Genomic DNA, 19,157 nt, shown 5'->3' on the forward strand with positions numbered 1-19,157 from the left:
GTATCGCTATATGACCAAGTGCAGACGTTAAGCCCTCTGGTCACCCCTATTCTCTATCTTGCTCTTCGTACCTATTCACTAGGAATCCTGAATCCGGGAATCCAGTGAACAAAACATACAGGCAGAGGGCAAGGAAGCAACACACACACTGAGAAAAAGAGAGAGATTTAGACAGATAGATGAATGGTACCAAACAAACAGGGATGAAATAAATGTATCTATGCATGTAGGATGTAAGCGGTACGTGCACAAAAACATCAAAACAACTCACTATATGGACACAAATGGTGAACAAGACTATTAGTCAATGTGGTTTGATCGTTGTTGGTAAACAGTGCTATCTTTCACATACAGTTGGGGGAAAATTGTATCAATTGGTGTTCATTAAATCATGTTGGACCTGAAGATCTGAAGTACTGGGTTCCATAGCTACCAACTATCCATTGGCTCAATGAGTAAAAGCTGTACTTCTTGGGTTGGGTATACTGTTGTGGTGACAGCTTTCAGTCCTCATAAGCACAAGTATATAATTACACTGCAACCCTGCTGTGATCCACATTGTAAGCTTAACTGACTGACCAGTCCCTCTCGACTAGAGCCACCGAACACACGCTGTCTGTCACACAATAGAGTACCACAGTATCAGTCATAATACCCATAAAACCTAGTGGTTAAACAAAGAAATGGTTCCATTCATTTTTCCACCATTCATTTCAGTATATCATTCGCAAGCATTCATTTTTCCCATAGGGGATTTTCGGGCTGTGTTTTGTGTAGGCTTACCCTGGCGTGACGTTATGATGACCATGTAAATCTCTCTAGGACAAGGTGATTTTTATCAATATATTCGCCTGTATTTACCCCTCCAAAATGAAATGCTTATTAGCTGCTAATGTGGCCATCATAAAGAACTACAAATGCCAGGATGATCTGGATGAGACTTTCAAATCGAGGCAAAGGTAAGAATCTCTGGATTAACTATCTAATGTTAGCTACATTTAATCCAGCATCCTGGAGTTGCCTCTTTACTGTTGACGTTGAGACTGGTGTTTTGCAGGTACTATTTAATGAAGCTGCCAGTTGAGGACTTGTGATGTGCCTGTTTCTCAAACTAGACACTAATGTACTTGTCCTCTTGCTCAGTTGTGCACCGGGGCCTCCCACTCCTCTTTCTATTCTGGTTAGAGACAGTTTGCGCTGTTCTGTGAAGGGAGTAGTACAGAGCGTTGTATGAGATCTTCAGTTTCTTGGCAATTTCTCGCATGGAATAGCCTTAGTTGCTCAGAACAAGAATAGACGGACGAGTTTCTGAAGAAAGTTCTTCGTTTCTGGCCATTTTGAGCCTGTAATCGAACCCACAAATTCTGATGCTCCAGATACTCAACTAGTCTAAATAACGCCAATTTTAATGCTTCTTTAATCAGAACAACAGTTTTCAGCTGCGCTAACATAATTGTAAAAGGGTTTTCAAAATTATCAACTTGGATTAGCTAACCCAACCCATTGGAACACAGGAGTGATGGTTGCTGATAATGGGCCTCTGTACACCTATGTAGATATTCCATTAAAAAATCTGCCGTTTCCAGCTACAATAGTCATTTACAACATTAACAATGTCTACACTGTATTTCTGATCAATTTGATGTTATTTTAATTGACTTTTTTGTATGTTTTTAAGTACATTTCTAAGTGACCACAAACTTTTGAACGGTAGTGTAAGTATTCACAACTATAATAAAATCCCCTTTGGCAGTCTTTCCGGGTAAGTCTCATAGAGCTTTCCACACCTGGATTGTACAATATTTGCATATTATTAGTTTTAAAATTCTTAAAGCTCTATCAAATTGGTGGTTGATCATTGCTAGACAACCATATTCAAGTATTGCTATAGATTTGCAAACAGATTTAAATCCAAACTGTAACTAAACAGTAAAAAAAACATTCTAAAAACATAATTCCACTGATATAATGGGGTACTGTGTGTAGGCCAGTGACACAAATCTAATCAAAATGTAATCAATTTTAAATTCAGGCTGTAATACAACAAAATGTGGAAAAGGTAATGGGGTCTGAATACTTTCTGAAGGCACTGTATGTAGTGCACTACTTTTGACCTATAGGCCCAGGTCAAAAGTAGTGCACTATAAAGGGAATAGGGTGCCCTTTAGGACACATCCAGGGTATCCAGATTGGCCATCAAATTCCACTGAATTCCACTGCTGCTGGAAAACAATACAAAAATAATTGTGTGCCATTGTCATTGTAAAACCCGGGTGCTATTCTGCACTGGAAACAAAACGTGTAAATCAGGTGGTGCATGCCCTGCAAAATCTCATGTACAATACAGCGGCTGTGCGATACAGCCTGTTTGTTGCCCTAAACAAAGAAAAAAAGAAAAGTCTAAGAAGTGCTGACAAATTGCAGCCGACGGGCAGAATTCCCAGCAATGGAGAATTAGATTATTCTAACCAAGGGAAAGTAAAATACATGGTACTGTAATCTGTTGAAAATATACAGGGTGTGGCAGGTAATTGTCCCGAAACTGAAATGACTAAAGAATAATTATCTTTAAAGCCCTGGATCCTATCATGTACAGTAGATGCGCTGGCATTTCTCACTGGGGTCTAGTTCTAACCAGCTGCAAGTCAATTTCATTACCATAAACAAGCAAATACAGCTTGAAGCAATGGGATATTATTAGATATGTGTGAAACCACAGCAGGAACTGCATGGAGGTTGAATGTTGCATAAAGGTTGAACTTACTGCAATACTGCTGTACCTAGGGCTATACCTCCTGAGTCCTATTAACACATGCTAAACCCGTTACATTTATTTGAGGATCAAAGGCAAAATTAAGTCTGGATACTAAATGTCCCCATATTCCCTATATACTGTAGTTCTCTACTTTTGATCTGGGCCAATAGGACTCTGGTCAAAAGTAGTGCACTCTATAGGGAATAGGGTGGCATTTGGGACCCATGATAAATGTGACCCAGCAAAGGGAATAATTCTTTGAACTGTAGGACCAGACCATTATGATCCCCTCTACATCAGACCTATGGCTTTGATGTGTTTGAAGTGGAGATTAACAGCTCGATGCAATGCTGAAATAATTAAGTTTTCAATCTCAACTTGAAAAGGCATAGCCTGCATCAATCTCAACACTAGGATTCAAGTCAAGAGTGCATTACACCAAACAGGTTTCTTTTCGGCAATTGAAATTCTGAGTTTGCATTACACAAGGAAACCTTGTTAAACTCAGGAAGAGTATTTTAAGGTTTTGAAATGTACAAAATCGGATTAAAAGGAGAAAATACCTTATGTGGTCGTTCAAACGAAGCATAAACAGCATATCTACTCATCTAAGGCATGAGACAGTAAAGAGACAACTAAGGACACAGGAGTGTCTCTCTCTCTCTCTCTCTCCGAACAAACACAGGATAAACTCTGTGATTGTCTGGAAGAAAGTTGTGTGAAGCCTTGCCTGTTTTCCTCATTGAGTCTTCTTCTTGCCTTCCACTGCCTATCATTATCGTCACTATGCCCCAAACAAGTCACAATGCATTAGAGGCAGAGGCTTCTTAGATCACAGATGCACCACATATGCAGGAGGCAACAGGCCAAGTGGTGCAGTCGCAACACAACAGACAATAACTAAATTAATATTCTACACAGTGGGGTACAACTACTTCCTGCTCTCAGAGATCCCATCCTCACACTTTGGTTCTGTTGTTACCCATGTTCAGTTCACATTACTACCACACTAGACTGCACTGCACTGCACTGCACTACAGTGTAATCCAGGGGCACAACTTTGGTTTTAGAAGTGGGGGGGACATAATGATTATTATTATTATACATTTTTTTATCCAGTCGGATAAACATTCCAACCAGCCTAGCCAAACTTCGGAGGCGTCCGCATGGTCCTAAAGCACTGTTGCCTCGTTTTGTATCACATTCCAATGATAAAACTCGGGGGGGGGCAAAAATGCAATTTCAGAATGTGGTGTCCCCAATGAAAGTTGCACCCCTCTAACTCTCTCTCTTTCTCTCTCTTTTCTTTCTTCTCTCAGAGGGCCTGAGCCCTAGGACCATGCTTCAGGACTACCTGGCCTGATGACTCCTTGCTGTCCCCAGTTTCAACTGTTCTGCCTGTAGCTATAGAACCCAGACCTGTTCACCAGAAGTGCTGCCTTGTTCTGGACCTGCTGTTTTCGACTCTCTCTCTCTACCGCACCTGCAACTCTGAATGCTTGGCTATGAAAAGCCAACCGACATTTACTCCTGAGGTGCTGACCTGTTGCACCCTCTACAACCACTGTGATTATTATTATTTGACCCTGCTGGTCATCTATGAACGTTTGAACATCTTGGTCATGTACTGTTATAATCTACACCCGGCACAGCCAGAAGAGGACTGGCCACACCTCAGAGCCTGGTTTCTAATTACGTTTCTTCCTAGGTTCTGGCCTTTCTAGGGAGGTTTTCCGAGCCACCGTGCTTCTACATCTGCATTGTTTGCTGTTTGGGGTTTTAGGCTGGGTTTCTGAATAGCACGTTGTGACATCGGCTGATGTAAAAAGGGCTTTATAAATACATTTGATTGATTGATTGGTGTAATCCTCATCTTCATTCAATCCCAGCAGTCTAAACACAGTCGGTCCTCATCCTCACTTTACCCCAATGGACTGCACACTGTCTGAACTCTGAACATAGTTAGTCTCATATTAACACAGACTAATCAGAGAATGGGGGATACAATTATTTGGGAATAATACATGATCTAAAACACGATCAAAGTATAGATGGCTGATTCCTCACAAAACTAGAACAAAAAAAGACCATGACTTTTGGTGGTTTTCACTATATTTAATCCATTGAAGGTTCCTCTGGAGGAAGGAATGTTGACATATATTTGATATTTGTATCTTAAAGCATTATTGAGAAATAATATATTGAAGTTGGAATATTTGTGACATTTTGGCCTTACCCCGGCCTCCTTTAAGACTCCACAATATCCATAATATGTCATCTGTATGTGCCACAAAGTAAAAGTTAGTGTTACTTGAAGATATACAGCTTGCTCTGTAATATGAGTTGTATTATAATTTCAATAACACATTTCTTATAGAAATGTATTAATATTGAAAAGTATTAACATGAATATTGAAAATATACCATTTTTGATTTGGCTAACTTTTAAATGTATTGTTGAACATAATATACTCTACGGGCATATCAAAGTTCCAGAGTGGGACATCCGTTTTTTTTTTTTTAAAGTTATGGCCCATTTTATACAAAGGCATTGTTATTGTAGGCAACGTAACCAATCACAGCCCTCCTTTTACTTTTATCATCGCACATCCTGCAAATTACCAGCAGAGGGCAACCATTTTTAATACATTTTTCACTTTCACTCTGTTGGTAATGTTTACAAATTGGATCATAACTCTAAAAGTAGCAGATAGCCCACTCTGAAACTTTGATATACCCATAGGGTATATTATATTTGAAAACATATAGAAAAATTTGCCAAATCAAAAAACTCCTTTTTTCTATATTCATGTTCACATTTTCATTTTTCTATATTCATAAATGTATGTAAGAGATGTGTTATTGAAATACATAAAAATGACTCATGTTACAGAGAAAGTGGTAAAACTTCATTTGACATCAACCTTTGCTTTGTAGCACCTACAGATGAAACATTATGAGTCTTAAAAGAGGCCCGAGTGAGGCCAAAATGTCACAAATATTCCAACTTCAATTATTCAGAAATGATGCTTTAAGATACAAATATCTATGTCAACAATCCTTCCTCCAAAGGACCCTTCTACGGATTACATGTCGTACAAATCCCCCAAATCACGGTCTTTTTTTGTTCCAGTTTCATGAGGAATCACTCAGATAGCACATTTCATAGCTATCAGAAATAGCAGCATCGAGTGTAACGTTGCATCAGAGCGATCAGGAGTAGTTGCAACGGTAGCAAACTCAGTGACCAACAGTCCGTTGTGGGTAGGGCAAGCACTCGGACAAATACTTAAACCGCATGAAAGAAGTGTTACACGAGTCCTTTCAGGTCCTATTATTCCTGATGTCCATATGGATGCACCATGGGCCCTGCAGTCAGACACTGTGTTCTGGCCATCTGACTCTGTGTGACAGTGAGTGAAAGGCAGCATCTGGAGTACAGAAGAGACCAGTTACCTCCCGATAGCCAGTCGCTGTGCTTGGACTAGAATGAAACAAATATTTGGAACACATTTTCATTTAAAATTATCTGAGCCTTTCTACTGTACAAGCATTTCGCTACACCCGCAATAACATTTTATTTTTTCCCCCCGTTATTTTACCAGGTAAGTTGACTGAGAACACGTTCTCATTTACAGCAACGACCTGGGGAATAGTCACAGGGGAGAGGAGGGGGATGAATGAGCCAATTGTAAACTGGGGATTATTAGGTGACCGTGATGGTTTCAGGGCCAGATTGGGAATTTAGCCAAGATACAGACTACTCTTACGACAAGTGCCATGGGATCTTTAATGACCTCAGAGAGTCAGGACACCCGTTTAACGTCCCATCCGAAAGACGGCACCCTACACAGGGCAGTGTCCCCAAGCACTGCCCTGGGGCATTGGGATATTTTTTAGACCAGAGGAAAGAGTGCCTCCTACTTGCCCTCCAACACCACCTGCTCTCCCCTCCCGGGACTGACCAGGACCAACCCTGCTTAGCTTCAGAAGCAAGCCAGCAGTGGTATGCAGGGTGGTATGCCGCTGGAAACATCTGCTAAATATGTGTATGTGACCAATAACATTTGATTTGTATAAGAGGTGAAGGTGGTCAAGCAGAAGAAAATTCAAGGTGTTCCTACTTCAGTCTAGTGAGCACTGGTCAAACTCAAGCACTGCTGAAACACACAGAATGAGAACCTCTTCTGCAATCTCTGGTTGTCGACAAACCTGGTGGTCATGGAGGGCAATGGGGCCTGGCAGTGTTTGCTGTTTGTCAGCACTTTAACTAAATAATTAAGAATAATTGGGTGAATCCAGGTGAGTCGTGCTTATTGACATTTTAAAACTGCAGCTCTCTGCCGTTTGCGATTTCTGCTGCTGAGTGGTGCTGACTGACACAGAACAAACAGCATGACCTAAGCCTTGGTTAATAATGGTTGGATTGTCTGGTAAACTGATGAGGGATGTGCTGGTGGTTGGTTTAGCCATAGCACTGCCAACCTCAGACCATCTATGGCCCCTGGAGACTGGGGTTCGATCACTGCTTAAACCTCTGTCTCCCTCGCTCATCTTGACAAGACAGACTAATAAGAACGTTGGCCATGCACAGCGGGCGGTCGTCCTATTGCCTCTCACCACAGAACATTGACTATTATTCTACACGATGAATGAATCACCACAGTTTGCAGGTGATCTACTGCGCACAACTGATGTTCATTATGGTGTGTCTGGTCTCTAACTCTGCATGGTGGGGGTTGAGAGGAATTACTGTAGAATAGTAAGTATTCCTCACCTCATAGTGGGCAACCCTCTGGGACTCGGAGATGAGCTGAGCGCTGCACACTTTACAGTAGGTGTCTGTGAAAAGCCCTTGGTCCACTTCTGTAGACTTCATCTGGTGGGAGAGAGGACAGACAAACAACAGCATGAAATATAACACTGGGTTGGAGGCATTTCAAATGAGGAATTCCGTGTAAGATGATATAAATGTGAAATTGCAGGATATAATGTGCCTGAATGCTTCAAGTGCAATGAAGGGACATAATGGAGCAACTAAATGAAAATGTAATTTCATACTTTGATAGCTGTTTAATCAATATTTCATTATATCAAGCACTGTGATGGCAGTAACAAATGCAGAGTAGGTTTTTTCCTCCATCCAGCAGGAAGTCATAACTGAATTTTATGTTGAATCAATAAACCCATTTTCAGGTAGCAGGTCGAAACCACGCCAAGGCAATAGTAAATAAATCAACAGGACTGAGAACCCTGATAGTATTTATCTTGGAAATTCGCAAGGGATAATCAACGAGGGGCTTATGTGTTCTCTGGAAAATAATGCACAACGTGGAAGGTGTGTTGCACCACATGTTAGCGAAGTGGAACTCACCTTCCACGGAGTTGCATTTTTTCCAGACAACTCATAGAGCCCTGAATTGATTATCCCTTTTATACCAGGGCTATTACTTAACATATTTGCCACTAGAAATGTATCAATTTGCCAGTAGAAATGTGACAACATCCACTGAAGTAGCTATCAAGTTGACTAACTAGCTAGATCGCTACTATTGCCTTGGTAACCAAACAGACTTGCTAGCTTAGCTAACCAAACCATCATCCTAGCTTGCTATTATGAAAATCGAATTCAACAATGCCAATAATGTTTTCAATTCAACTTTTGGTTTCAAAAGCAGCTCAAAAATAGAACATGTAAGAATGAACGTCATAGTCCTTCAATTAAACCGTGCAATTATACCGTGCGTTATAGGGAAACAATGCACGCTCTTGAATGCCCTTCAAGCTAATCAGAAAGGAAAGGATTATTCATCAATGGTGTGGTATAATTAAACAATAGGGCACGAGGGGGTGAGGTATATGGCCAATATACCACGGCTAAGGGCTATTCTTAGGAACCGTGGTATATTGGCCCTAAACCACAAACCCCCGAGGTACCTTATTGCTAATATAAACTGGTTACCAACGTAATTAGAGCAGTAAAAATATATGTTTTGTCATACCCGTGGTATATGGTCTGATATACCACAGCTTTCACCCAATCTGCATTCAGGGATCAAACCACCAAGTTTATAAATATAAATAAATGATTGAACTTCAGCTGGGGGAGATTTGGAAGGGGACGGCAAGATGCTCTTTGAGGGGTTGGACTGCACCCTTTCTGCTCTTGATCTCTCCCTCTCGTCTCTCTACTTCTGCTCTGCTCTCTCTATTATTAATTCAGCCATGCTGTCATTAGAGAGCTCACATTGCAGATTTGGGAACACTCATGCTCAGCTCATCCTTATTGACTTTGTGCAGTCTTCATTAGGCATGACATGACAGAACAGCAGAGATGTCAAGGAGGTATAAACTATGGTAACCCTTTTGGGCCCCTAATATCTCTCCCTATAAAGTGTAAGGACAAAGAGAAAGAGGCAAAAAAAATGGAACTGATTAAAATACCCGGTTACTTAAACTTCAATCATTGAACGATACAAGTGAAACGTTTCTCTAAAACAATCAATAATTGAACTGATTGCATAAGATACATTTGTCATAGAAAATTTAAGTGAAGAATCTGCAGTATGATTTTTACGACCAGGTTATGTGACCTGACTGTGATCTGTAATGAGTAATAATCATGTGGCTCACCATCTTTAATTGGCTCTGTTTCCAGAAAATTGACCAAGTCTCCCTCAGAAATTCTACTCCTCCCAGAGGCAATTCTAATGACTTGAGCAGTGGTCAGCAGGAGAGACCAGGGCTGTGTCCCAAATGGCACCACAGAGTCAAAAGTAGTCCACTATATAGGGGAGAGGGTACCATCTTATTTTATTTGTGACGCAAAAGCTATAATCTTTTAAACTCTTAGCACCCCATACAGTATGTATGCCTACACACTATACTTTAAGGCCAACATTTAAAGGGAAATATCACCACATACCTAAATAATCTGAGCTCAATCAAAACATGGAAAAATATCCCTTATGTCTGTAATGTCTTTATACAAAGGTTTAGATGTATCCAGTTATTTGTCTGATGTATGGTTATCCCAAATTGATGCATGCATACCTTATTGCCATCTCCAAATCACTAGCCTAAATTAAACAAATAGGCTGACATAACACTTGTTTAGGAAAAGCGGTTGACCTACAGGAAATAGGCAGGTATACTGTCACGTTCTGACCTTAGTTCTTTTGTTATGTCTTTGTTTTAGTATGGACAGGATGTGAGTTGGGTGGGTTGTCTATGTTCCTTTTTCTATGTTGTCTTTTGCGTTTGGCCTGGTATGGTTCTCAATCAGAGGCAGGTGTCGTTAGTTTTCTCTGATTGAGAATCATACCTAGGTAGCCTTTTCCCACTTGTGTTTCGTGGGTGATTATTTTCCGTTTCAGTGTTTGTACCATTTCGGGACTGTTTCGGTTTTCATTTTCATTGATTCTCTTGTTCTTTTGTATTTTGTATTCAGTCTCATTAAATTATATTATGGATACATACCCCGCTACATTTTGGTCCTCTGATCCTTCCTACTACTCCTCCTCCTCAGAGGAGGAAGAAGAAACCCGTTACATATACGGTCTAGCGATAAACTTTTCAGATTTAGGGCGGCCTATACATTTCTCTCCTTTTTCTGTTTCTATCCATCATTATCTGTAAATTATCTGTAAATAAATCATGAGCCCGGGGATGGAGCCAGTTGCTCCGGATTATTTATTTGTGTAGCCTGGAGTAACAGATAAAGCAAATGAATCAAATAAACAATAAGAAAGGTGAGGAGGAGTGAGGAATGTGTTAGAGGACAAAGGCAATCAGTTACCTCCGTAAACTCCCCGATACAGTGGCCTAGGATACACCACCGCAGCCCTCAACATTGTTTTTGTTAATTATAGGAAATTTGCTTTCAAACTGCATAATGTCCTCTCAGCCTCATGGCAAAATGTGTAAAATAGCAGGAAATTAGCATTAAAACTGAAAAAAATTCTCCCTCAGCCTCATGGCAAAATGTGTAGAATAACATGAGATTAGCTATAAAACTACACATTTATCTCTCTTCGTGGCAAAATGTGTAGAATTGCAAGAAGTGAGCTGTTTTCCTAAATATAATAGTTTTCCTAACTGCACTGCGCCTTTGCCTCAATACAGATTTTAGGATTCACATAATTCAATTCAAATGGCTTTGTCTGGTTGTCACCAGTGTGGCAAAGTGTGGAGTTAGGCACTTGCCAGCGGGCGTGTTTCAGACCTGAAGGACAGGGGTGTATTGATTATGCTTATTCTGTTGGAAAGCTTTTATTCTGTTGCAAAACGTTTTGCATCAGAAACCGTTTACTCCAAACGGAAAACAGTTTGTAATGAAAACAATAGGTTTTATTAGACATATTGAGGTAGGTTCCTTCCGTTTGGATCTTGAACGGTAAATTGTTTTTTTATTGCAAGATGTAATGAATACACCCATGGTGGTGGAGGCAGGGTTGCAGGCAAAACAGGATATACAAATAAGATATTCAGGTAGTAACGTTAAAAGAAAAGGCCTAGCTCATTCATCAGAACATAAATCAATGTCACACCGATAGGTTACTTAGCATCACTTCAGATACTTATGAAACAACACCAATTAAGTGAGTGTTTGCACCATACCAAAAAAAAGGTTCAGCACAAGCTGTTCAAAGTTTAAGTTCTCTGTAGTGCAGTGCGTTGGCTGGCCAAACAGCTCACACACAGCCAGCGTTTGTGTCCTCTCACATGGTTGTGGTGCCCACAGGAGTTGTTCTTCTTTGTTGGGGTTTAACGACAATTGGCATCCAATATTAAAAGTGCATTACTGACACCAAATGTTTTACTTCTTCTCTCACAGGTTGGATTGCAAGACGCACCCCAGATAAACAAAGACATATGAAAGAAATAAAAAGAAAAAACCACCCCCATACATCATACAGTATACAACAATACCCACCCCATCCCACGAACAATGTACATTTTCTGTGACCTGCGTTCTACTTGAGTCGCACAATTCATGCCCATCGCGATGAAGGCCAGGAACCTGGGTTTTTCAATGCACAGTTGCTGTGGTCCACAAGTTAAAATGGGAACAATCCCTGGGTTTATATAACAGTCTGTTCTAATCTTGGTAACCCTCTGAATTATTTCATTTGAATTGTCCCATTAAATCATAGTACAGGATGAACTTGTTCCAGACTGCCTTTTCACCTTTAGGCATTTTGTGTTGCTTGTTCTTGAAAATAATGTGACCTTGGCTCTGAGTTGCAGCTAGCGGCAGGCGGCACAGTGCCTGTAAGCTGTTGCATCAGCAGGGAAGGGAGGCTGGCATTCAGAGCTCCAGTGTGGAATAGGAGAGGAGCAGAGGGCTAAAGCACCCAACTGACGTGAACGAGGAAAAAACCTGTCAGATCCCAGAATGTCTGACTGCCGCAGAACTAACCAACCTCCCCCTCCCCCCAGTCTGGTAATCGGATGAGAGCAGCACCATTTTGCTAGACCAAGTAGACAGTGAGTGCAAATTCCACAGGACAAACACCATAAATGATAGGCTTTAAGAGGCTATCGGCTCTCCTCAGCCCCTCTCCTCTGCCTGTCTTAGCTCTCTGTATGTCTCAGTTCTCTCTGTATGTCTCAGCTTAGCAAAGCAGATAATGTAGAGATGCATTATTAATCACTCTGCTTGCATCCCAAATGGCATCCTACTCCCTATATAGTGCACTATATAGAGCCCTACGCTCTGGTAAAATGTAGTGCACTATGTAGGGAATAGGATGCTATTTGGGACACAACCTCTACCAACACTGTTTGGAAAGCAAAAGCATCAGTGGGCAGCAAGGTCTGAGGAGCATCTTGTCTTAGTCCCCTCCTCGACAGCATTGTTGGCCAGATACCAGTGGGCGTCTGGGCACCGACATTGTCCTTGTCCATCAGCATTAGAGTAATTTAATGCCAGAGCTACAAGCCTATCTCCCTCTCTGACCCTGGAATGTCTAAAAGAAAACACCATTAGCTGTGTCCCAAATGGAACCCTATTCCCAATATAGTGCACTACTTTGGTCAAAAGTATACTAAATAGGAAATGGGGTGCCATTTGAGACAGTCATTTTGGGTGAAACGGAACAAGGCACCTAGGAGCTATGCACACACAGCACACCACTGCTCAGCACACGCAATTAGCATGTTCCAGTTCTCCCTCCTTGACAATCAATTCATTACGTCAATGGATTTTGCTGTCGGATACAGAGCTATAATTACAGTGGGTTGAATATTATAAATGAGATGCCGAAAAATATTCATTTTAAATCGATAAGAGAGAATGCAAAGACATCTCGCTCTCCGAGAAATTGTAGGTCTCTTTTGTATGCACAGCTCAGTATCACATCACAGCAGCTGCCATTGTCTGCATCATTAGAGTTACCCCTCAGTACTACACCAGGTCATTTCAGGGCATATTGGCAATTTTGACTAAAAACAATGTAGGAACTGAGGTGTGAGAATAAGCACTGTGCTGCATTTGAGCTAAATGGGTCTGAATTGCCTTATGCTGACAATCAAATTAGTAGGAGTGCCGCCTGCCTCTCATACCCTGCTTCTCTCTCCACACTGTTTACTCCCATGCTCTGACCGACTGACCGGGAACTGTCAGCAGCAAATCAGTCGGAGCAGGGCCTGTGTAACTGGAGAGAGAGAAAGAAAGAGAGACAGGAAGAAAAAGAGAGTGAGAGAAACAAGGAGAGAGAGAAATAGAGAGAGAAACAGAGAGAGAGAGAATAGAGAGAAAGACAGAGAGACAGAAACATCTGGATAAAGAGAGAGGGTTAGTGCAGAGATTACAGAGGGCAGTGTGGCAGGAGCGACTGGCAGATGTTGGGGTTATAAAAGGTGGGCTGTAATTCGTAATGGAAGGTGTTAAGCTGTGAAGCTGGACAAGAGTCCAAGAGGACGTCGACATGTGCTGCCGATTCACATTTGTCGGTCGTCAAGGTGCCCCTTCTGGCTTAGAAAAGGTTTGACACTGCAGTCTGATTCATTCAGCAGCTACAGGGGCCAGGACCACACAGAGAGATAAGAAGAGACGACTAGACTGTCCTGGGCTAGGCAATCTCTCTATTTTTTCTCTCACTCTCTCTGTCTCTCTTGCTCTCTCTGTGTCTGTCTCCCTTCTCTTGCTCTCTCTCTATATATCCATCTATCTACGTTATTCTCAAAGAGGGGAAAGATCCATCTACACACAGAGAAAAGTGTTCACAAGGAATACTATGCTTGGAATAATAGAAAAACAGATGAAGCTGAAAGCCGGGAAAATGTGTATACAACAACTAGAGAGTGGAAATAGTTTAGGAAGACAGAATGGAACTTTTGTTTACTGAACGATTGATTGAAAATTGTGAGTCAACAATTCAATGTAAATCATTCTCAAGGTGTACAGCGCTCTGCTCTAACTTGATCATTTATGGATTTAGGAGAGAGTGGTACCTATATAAGTCAGGGGAAAAGGGTTGGGCATTTGCTCAAATAATGTTACAAGATATAATAATTTATATTATATGTGGCCGGGGAAAGCCATTGTTTGGAGTGTAAGACGCCCCCACAACCAGCATTTTTAGGCTGCAGTGCCACAGCCTGCACCTAAAGCCACTCAGCCTCGTTAGGCTGCAACACACATGGGGGGCATGTAAGGTGCTGTTTTAGGCCGTATCTAGACTTGACAGTTCATGCATCCTTTGTATTCTGATCATGGAGTTCTGATGGTGGAATTCCTAACACTTCATGCGTCTACACCTACATTTAAATGTGTCTACCGTGTCCACATTGTGTCCGGATTATTCAAATGCAAATATGCATTCTGCAAACGGTGGTACAGGCTAAATCTGATAATAGCACAACAACAACTTGATGGCAGTAGCCAACTACTATAGCAAGCCTCTGTAGCTAGCCAGAAATCTAGCTAGCAAAGCTAAATGGATTGCATACAGGTTAGCATAATATTTTCTCCAACGTGAAAAACGTGCCTCTCGCTCCCAAAGTACATGTTTTCTGGAGACTTGAAGGCAGAATGCTGATGACATCGTATGCGCTTTCGGTAGCCTGATTGCACCGAGACTGAGGAGAAAGCTGCACACAATTGGAATTTTGTGCGCCTAGACCTATACTTTCGATGCAATCTTCGTATTTAGATTGCGGAAGTCGCATGTAAGTGTCAAGTGTAGACATAGCCTCAGTTCAGCAAAGGAGAAGCTCCTGGGTGGATGCCGGAGGCTGAGCTTGCCGGGCATTTGATGGAAGGCCACGGACATTGACTTATGTTGGCAGAAAAGCACAATCTATTTAATTTTCGAAGATATATTCCAGCCTACGTTAAATTTATCCCCTGTGTGTGGGAGTGCTTTGATTGACAGTTTTTCTTCCTTTTTGTGAACCGTTTTATTTGGACAAATATGCATTGAACCTTTGTCATTGATTCTCATCATTGTCATCCTACCAGCCACGCCTAGTGAGCCATTACATATGTAACACTTGAATTAAACTTCAGTTGTTGACTGACCATCCATACACTTCTAACATCTTTTGAAATGGTTACATTAGTATTAACAGTTTAATTTCAAGAGCTCAAAAAGCACACTTGCCCATTTCTAAAGGTCACTGAATAAAATGAATGTTGGACTGGCTTAGCCAGCAGCATCATCAGAAATCCACAATCATTGAGGGTTAAGCTTTTAAGCCTTGAATACAGGATTGTTTCAAAATAGCTGAACTTGAAAGACAAATGGAATCTCTCTCGCTAAGCAATTGAGGAGAAAATACTAAATTTGCAGTCACACAACTGTCCCATAAATCAATCCCATCCATTTGAAGAAGCTCATCCAACAACACAGAAGGGAGAGAAAAAAAAAACGTTCCAGAAGAGGAATTTAAAATATTCAGCTGCTAACTACCTAGTTCAGAGCTGTGTATTGTAGGATGGGCAGGCTCTACACAGGCAGGCTGACCATGCTGAGGTCTCTAGTCTAGATCAGAGTTTCAGGGTATGTCCAAAATGGTACCTTATCCTCCTATTTAGTGCACAACTTTTGACCAGAGCCCATAAATCTCCGGTCAAAAGTAGTGCACTGCAAACAGGGAACAGGGTGCCATTTGGGACAAAGCATCAAAGTGTCCCCTGCACAGTGCACTCTCTCTCCAGACCAGCGTTGCGTCCCAGCTGAGCTCATTACCATCGGCTGTGTCTAGTGATTCTATTTCTATGGTCTAGGCAGCAGCCATTTGATGGCAGCACATCAGAGCAACACTGAGAGCAGAATCCGGGTTGAGAGGAAAGGGACTGACGAGGAAGAGACTGGACTGGAGCCTCGTACGCTAATCAGAGGCACTACTAGGCTGTGTACTCTGGTACAGACAACTCCAAAGCCAAAAACTTTGGTGGAGAAAACATAGTTTTAAATAGTGTGATAAAAACCAGTGTGGTTCTTTCAATGACAAACGGCAGAAAAAAGCTCACTCTTGAGAAATAGATGATGACCGGACGGCAAATTGCCATACTGCACACATATTTGTTCTGAGGGAGATTTGGTTTAAGTGTTATACAAGATGATGTAGCTGTCTGAATTTGCGTAATGTGCCAGTGCTTTTTCCTAACGCACTTCAGTCATGCAGATGACAGGTTAAAACAGACGACATCCTTTTCATCAAAAACCAATCCAATGTGTTTCACGTTTAAAAAGAAGAGCGAGCTACCACTTCAATCCAAATGAAAGAGAATATTATTGTATTTTAATGATTCCAGATCACGTCCATGGGAAAAACCCATCAGCAATAATACATAGGCCTATTTAACAGAATATTATAATCATGCTTTGTCTAGCAGGGTTGATTATAAATGATCAGCTGCTTATCCATTCCATATGCCATATTATAACTAATAAAACAGGCAATTAATTATAATAGCTAGCACTATACATGATGGAGGATGAACAAAAGAAATGTGCTCAGTTGCGCGGGATAGAGTTACAGCTATTGTATTGTATTATATGTCTGCATTAAGATACATCCAAGAGAGGATTCAGGCAGCAACAGGAATATGATGACATTCTCATGTACTGTAAGCATAGTCATTCTTCAGATAGAACAGTAAACAGGTATTTTAGCATCATAGCCTTGGTACAGTATATGGCTGATATACACATGGCTGGAATGCAGTTTCAACCAATCAGCATCCAGGATCCAAACTACCCAAAACATTTTAAGGAGGTTGGTTATTATCTATCGAAGGAACAGACTCCACCACACACTGTAGCTATGTTTCCATTAACATGTCCAGGGATTGTTTGTTGACATTTAGAAAGTTCACATAGAAACTAGATGAGACAATTGCCTGCTATGGTGCGTTTCCAGTTAACTATCTGCCAGCTGGACGTAAGAATGTCACACCTAATAAAATAACTTTTTCACCTACAGTGTTAAATACAATGTTTGTAGTTGAAGTGATTCCATTACCCATTTTGGCAAATTGTGCGATAATACATTGATGACAGCTGTACTGTGTGCCCTTCCACATATCAGTTTAATGTCTCATGTAGGCCACAAAAGCCAGTATGGATAGAATGCAATAATTGACTAATATTTGCCATATTCTAATAATTATCATGTGCCTAACGTATCACCACAGATAAAGCACTGCATAGGCTGTCAAGGCTAGACCGTGCCATGGTGAAACTCGCACTCCTGTAGATCTGAAATAATTGGATGACGAAACTAGCTAGCCAACCAGAAAATCAAGGTGAAGCATTTCAGACATTCTTGAAAGTCAGGACAATTCTTGTCCGGCAAAGAACATCCATTTTGGTACCGCTTATTATCATAAGCACTGAATACATGTGTTACAAAGCATCTATAACCGTATGCCATGCTTTATAAAGGGTTCATAATGTGGCATAAATGTGTGACATAATCACCCATATGCCAAATGTGACATAACCCACTATGTTGAATATGATATAAACATGTGCTTTCTAGAGGGTGTTGTGCTGAAGGATGGCATATGATCTAAAGTGATGTCATGTTAGCCACATTACTCCTAATCTATTTCCCAGACACTCCCGCCCAAATGCACGGAAGGTCTGGTGGACCAACGCATCAAACTTGGCCATCATTAGTTAGGGTTAGGTTAAAAATCAAATTTTAAGAAGATAACTTGTGGAAATGGGCAGGGTTTAGCCATAATTGTGCATTTTTGACTGTGTTAAGTCATAAACGATAACACATACTTTACTCAGTAAGGTTATTCCTACAGAATTCTATGGTGACTCCCACTAAGGCCAACTTTGAATGGTTGATACCCCAGGCTTACAGTGCATTCAGAAAGTGCTCAGACCCATTCCCTTTTTCCACATTTTGTTACGTTACAGCCTAAAATGGATTAAATAAATAAAAAAATCCTCAAGCGAAAACAGGGTTCTAGACATTTTTGCAAATGTATTAAAAAACAATAACAGAAATACCTTATTTACATAATTATTCAGACCCTTTGCTATGAGACTCGACATTGAGCTCAGGTGCATCCTGTTTCCATTGATCATCCTTGAGATGTTTCTACAACTTGATTGGAGTCCACCTATGGTAAATTCAATTGATTGGAAATGATTTGGAAAGGCACACACCTGTCTATATTGCAGGATAAATCAATGTTAAAGTTGACATAGCTGGCCATATATGGATGTTAAATTTTACTTTATGTATTGGCTTCTTCTAACCCATTGCTTTCTACTACATATAAATAATATGATTAAATGATCTCTTTACATTAAAAAACCAAACTATATCAGAATTCCAGTCATTCCAATAAATCTTATATCCCTTGATCTTCAAGAATAGGACTTTGACAAATGGAAGTATAGATTAGCCAAATGTTTTACCTGAGCATGATGTCACGCCCTGATCTGTTTCACCTGTTCATGGTATTGTCTCCACCCCATCCAGGTGTCACTTATTTTCCCCAGTGTATTTATCCCTGTGTTTCCTGTCTCTCTGTGCCAGCTCGTCTTGTATGTTTCCAAGTCAACCAGTGTTTTTCCCGTTCTTCTGCTTTTTGCGTTCTCCTTTTTCTATTCCTCCCGGTTTTGACCCTTGCCTGTTCTGGACTCTATACCCGCCTGCCTGACCATTCTGCCTGCCTTGACCACGAGCCTGTCTGCCACTCTGTACCTTCTGGACTCTGATCTGGTTTTGACATTTTTGCCTGTCTATGACCATTCTCTTGCCTACCCCTTTGGATTAATAAACATTGTAAGACTCCAACCATCTGCCTCCTGTGTCTGCATTTGGGTCTCGCCTTGTGCCTTGATACATAACCCCAAAGCTAAGGACTTATCCAGCCCAGCCCTCTGTTGTTTATGATTTTGTTGTCATGGAGGACTGATTGGGA

General features: G+C 41.0%; 1 protein-coding gene across 1 annotated transcript in view; it reads right to left on the reverse strand.

Annotated features, from left to right (window-relative positions):
* zmat4a (zinc finger, matrin-type 4a) overlaps positions 1-19,157 on the reverse strand; it is a 149,456-nt gene that overhangs the window by 108,982 nt on the left and 21,317 nt on the right. Inside the window, exon 2 of the mRNA XM_021606382.2 lies at positions 7,533-7,634. Within this exon, the coding sequence (XP_021462057.2) occupies positions 7,533-7,634 (102 nt within the window). The remainder of the gene's footprint in view (positions 1-7,532; positions 7,635-19,157) is intronic.

Source organism: Oncorhynchus mykiss, chromosome 6, assembly GCF_013265735.2.
Source record: "Oncorhynchus mykiss isolate Arlee chromosome 6, USDA_OmykA_1.1, whole genome shotgun sequence".
Classification (NCBI taxonomy): Eukaryota; Metazoa; Chordata; class Actinopteri; order Salmoniformes; family Salmonidae; genus Oncorhynchus; species Oncorhynchus mykiss.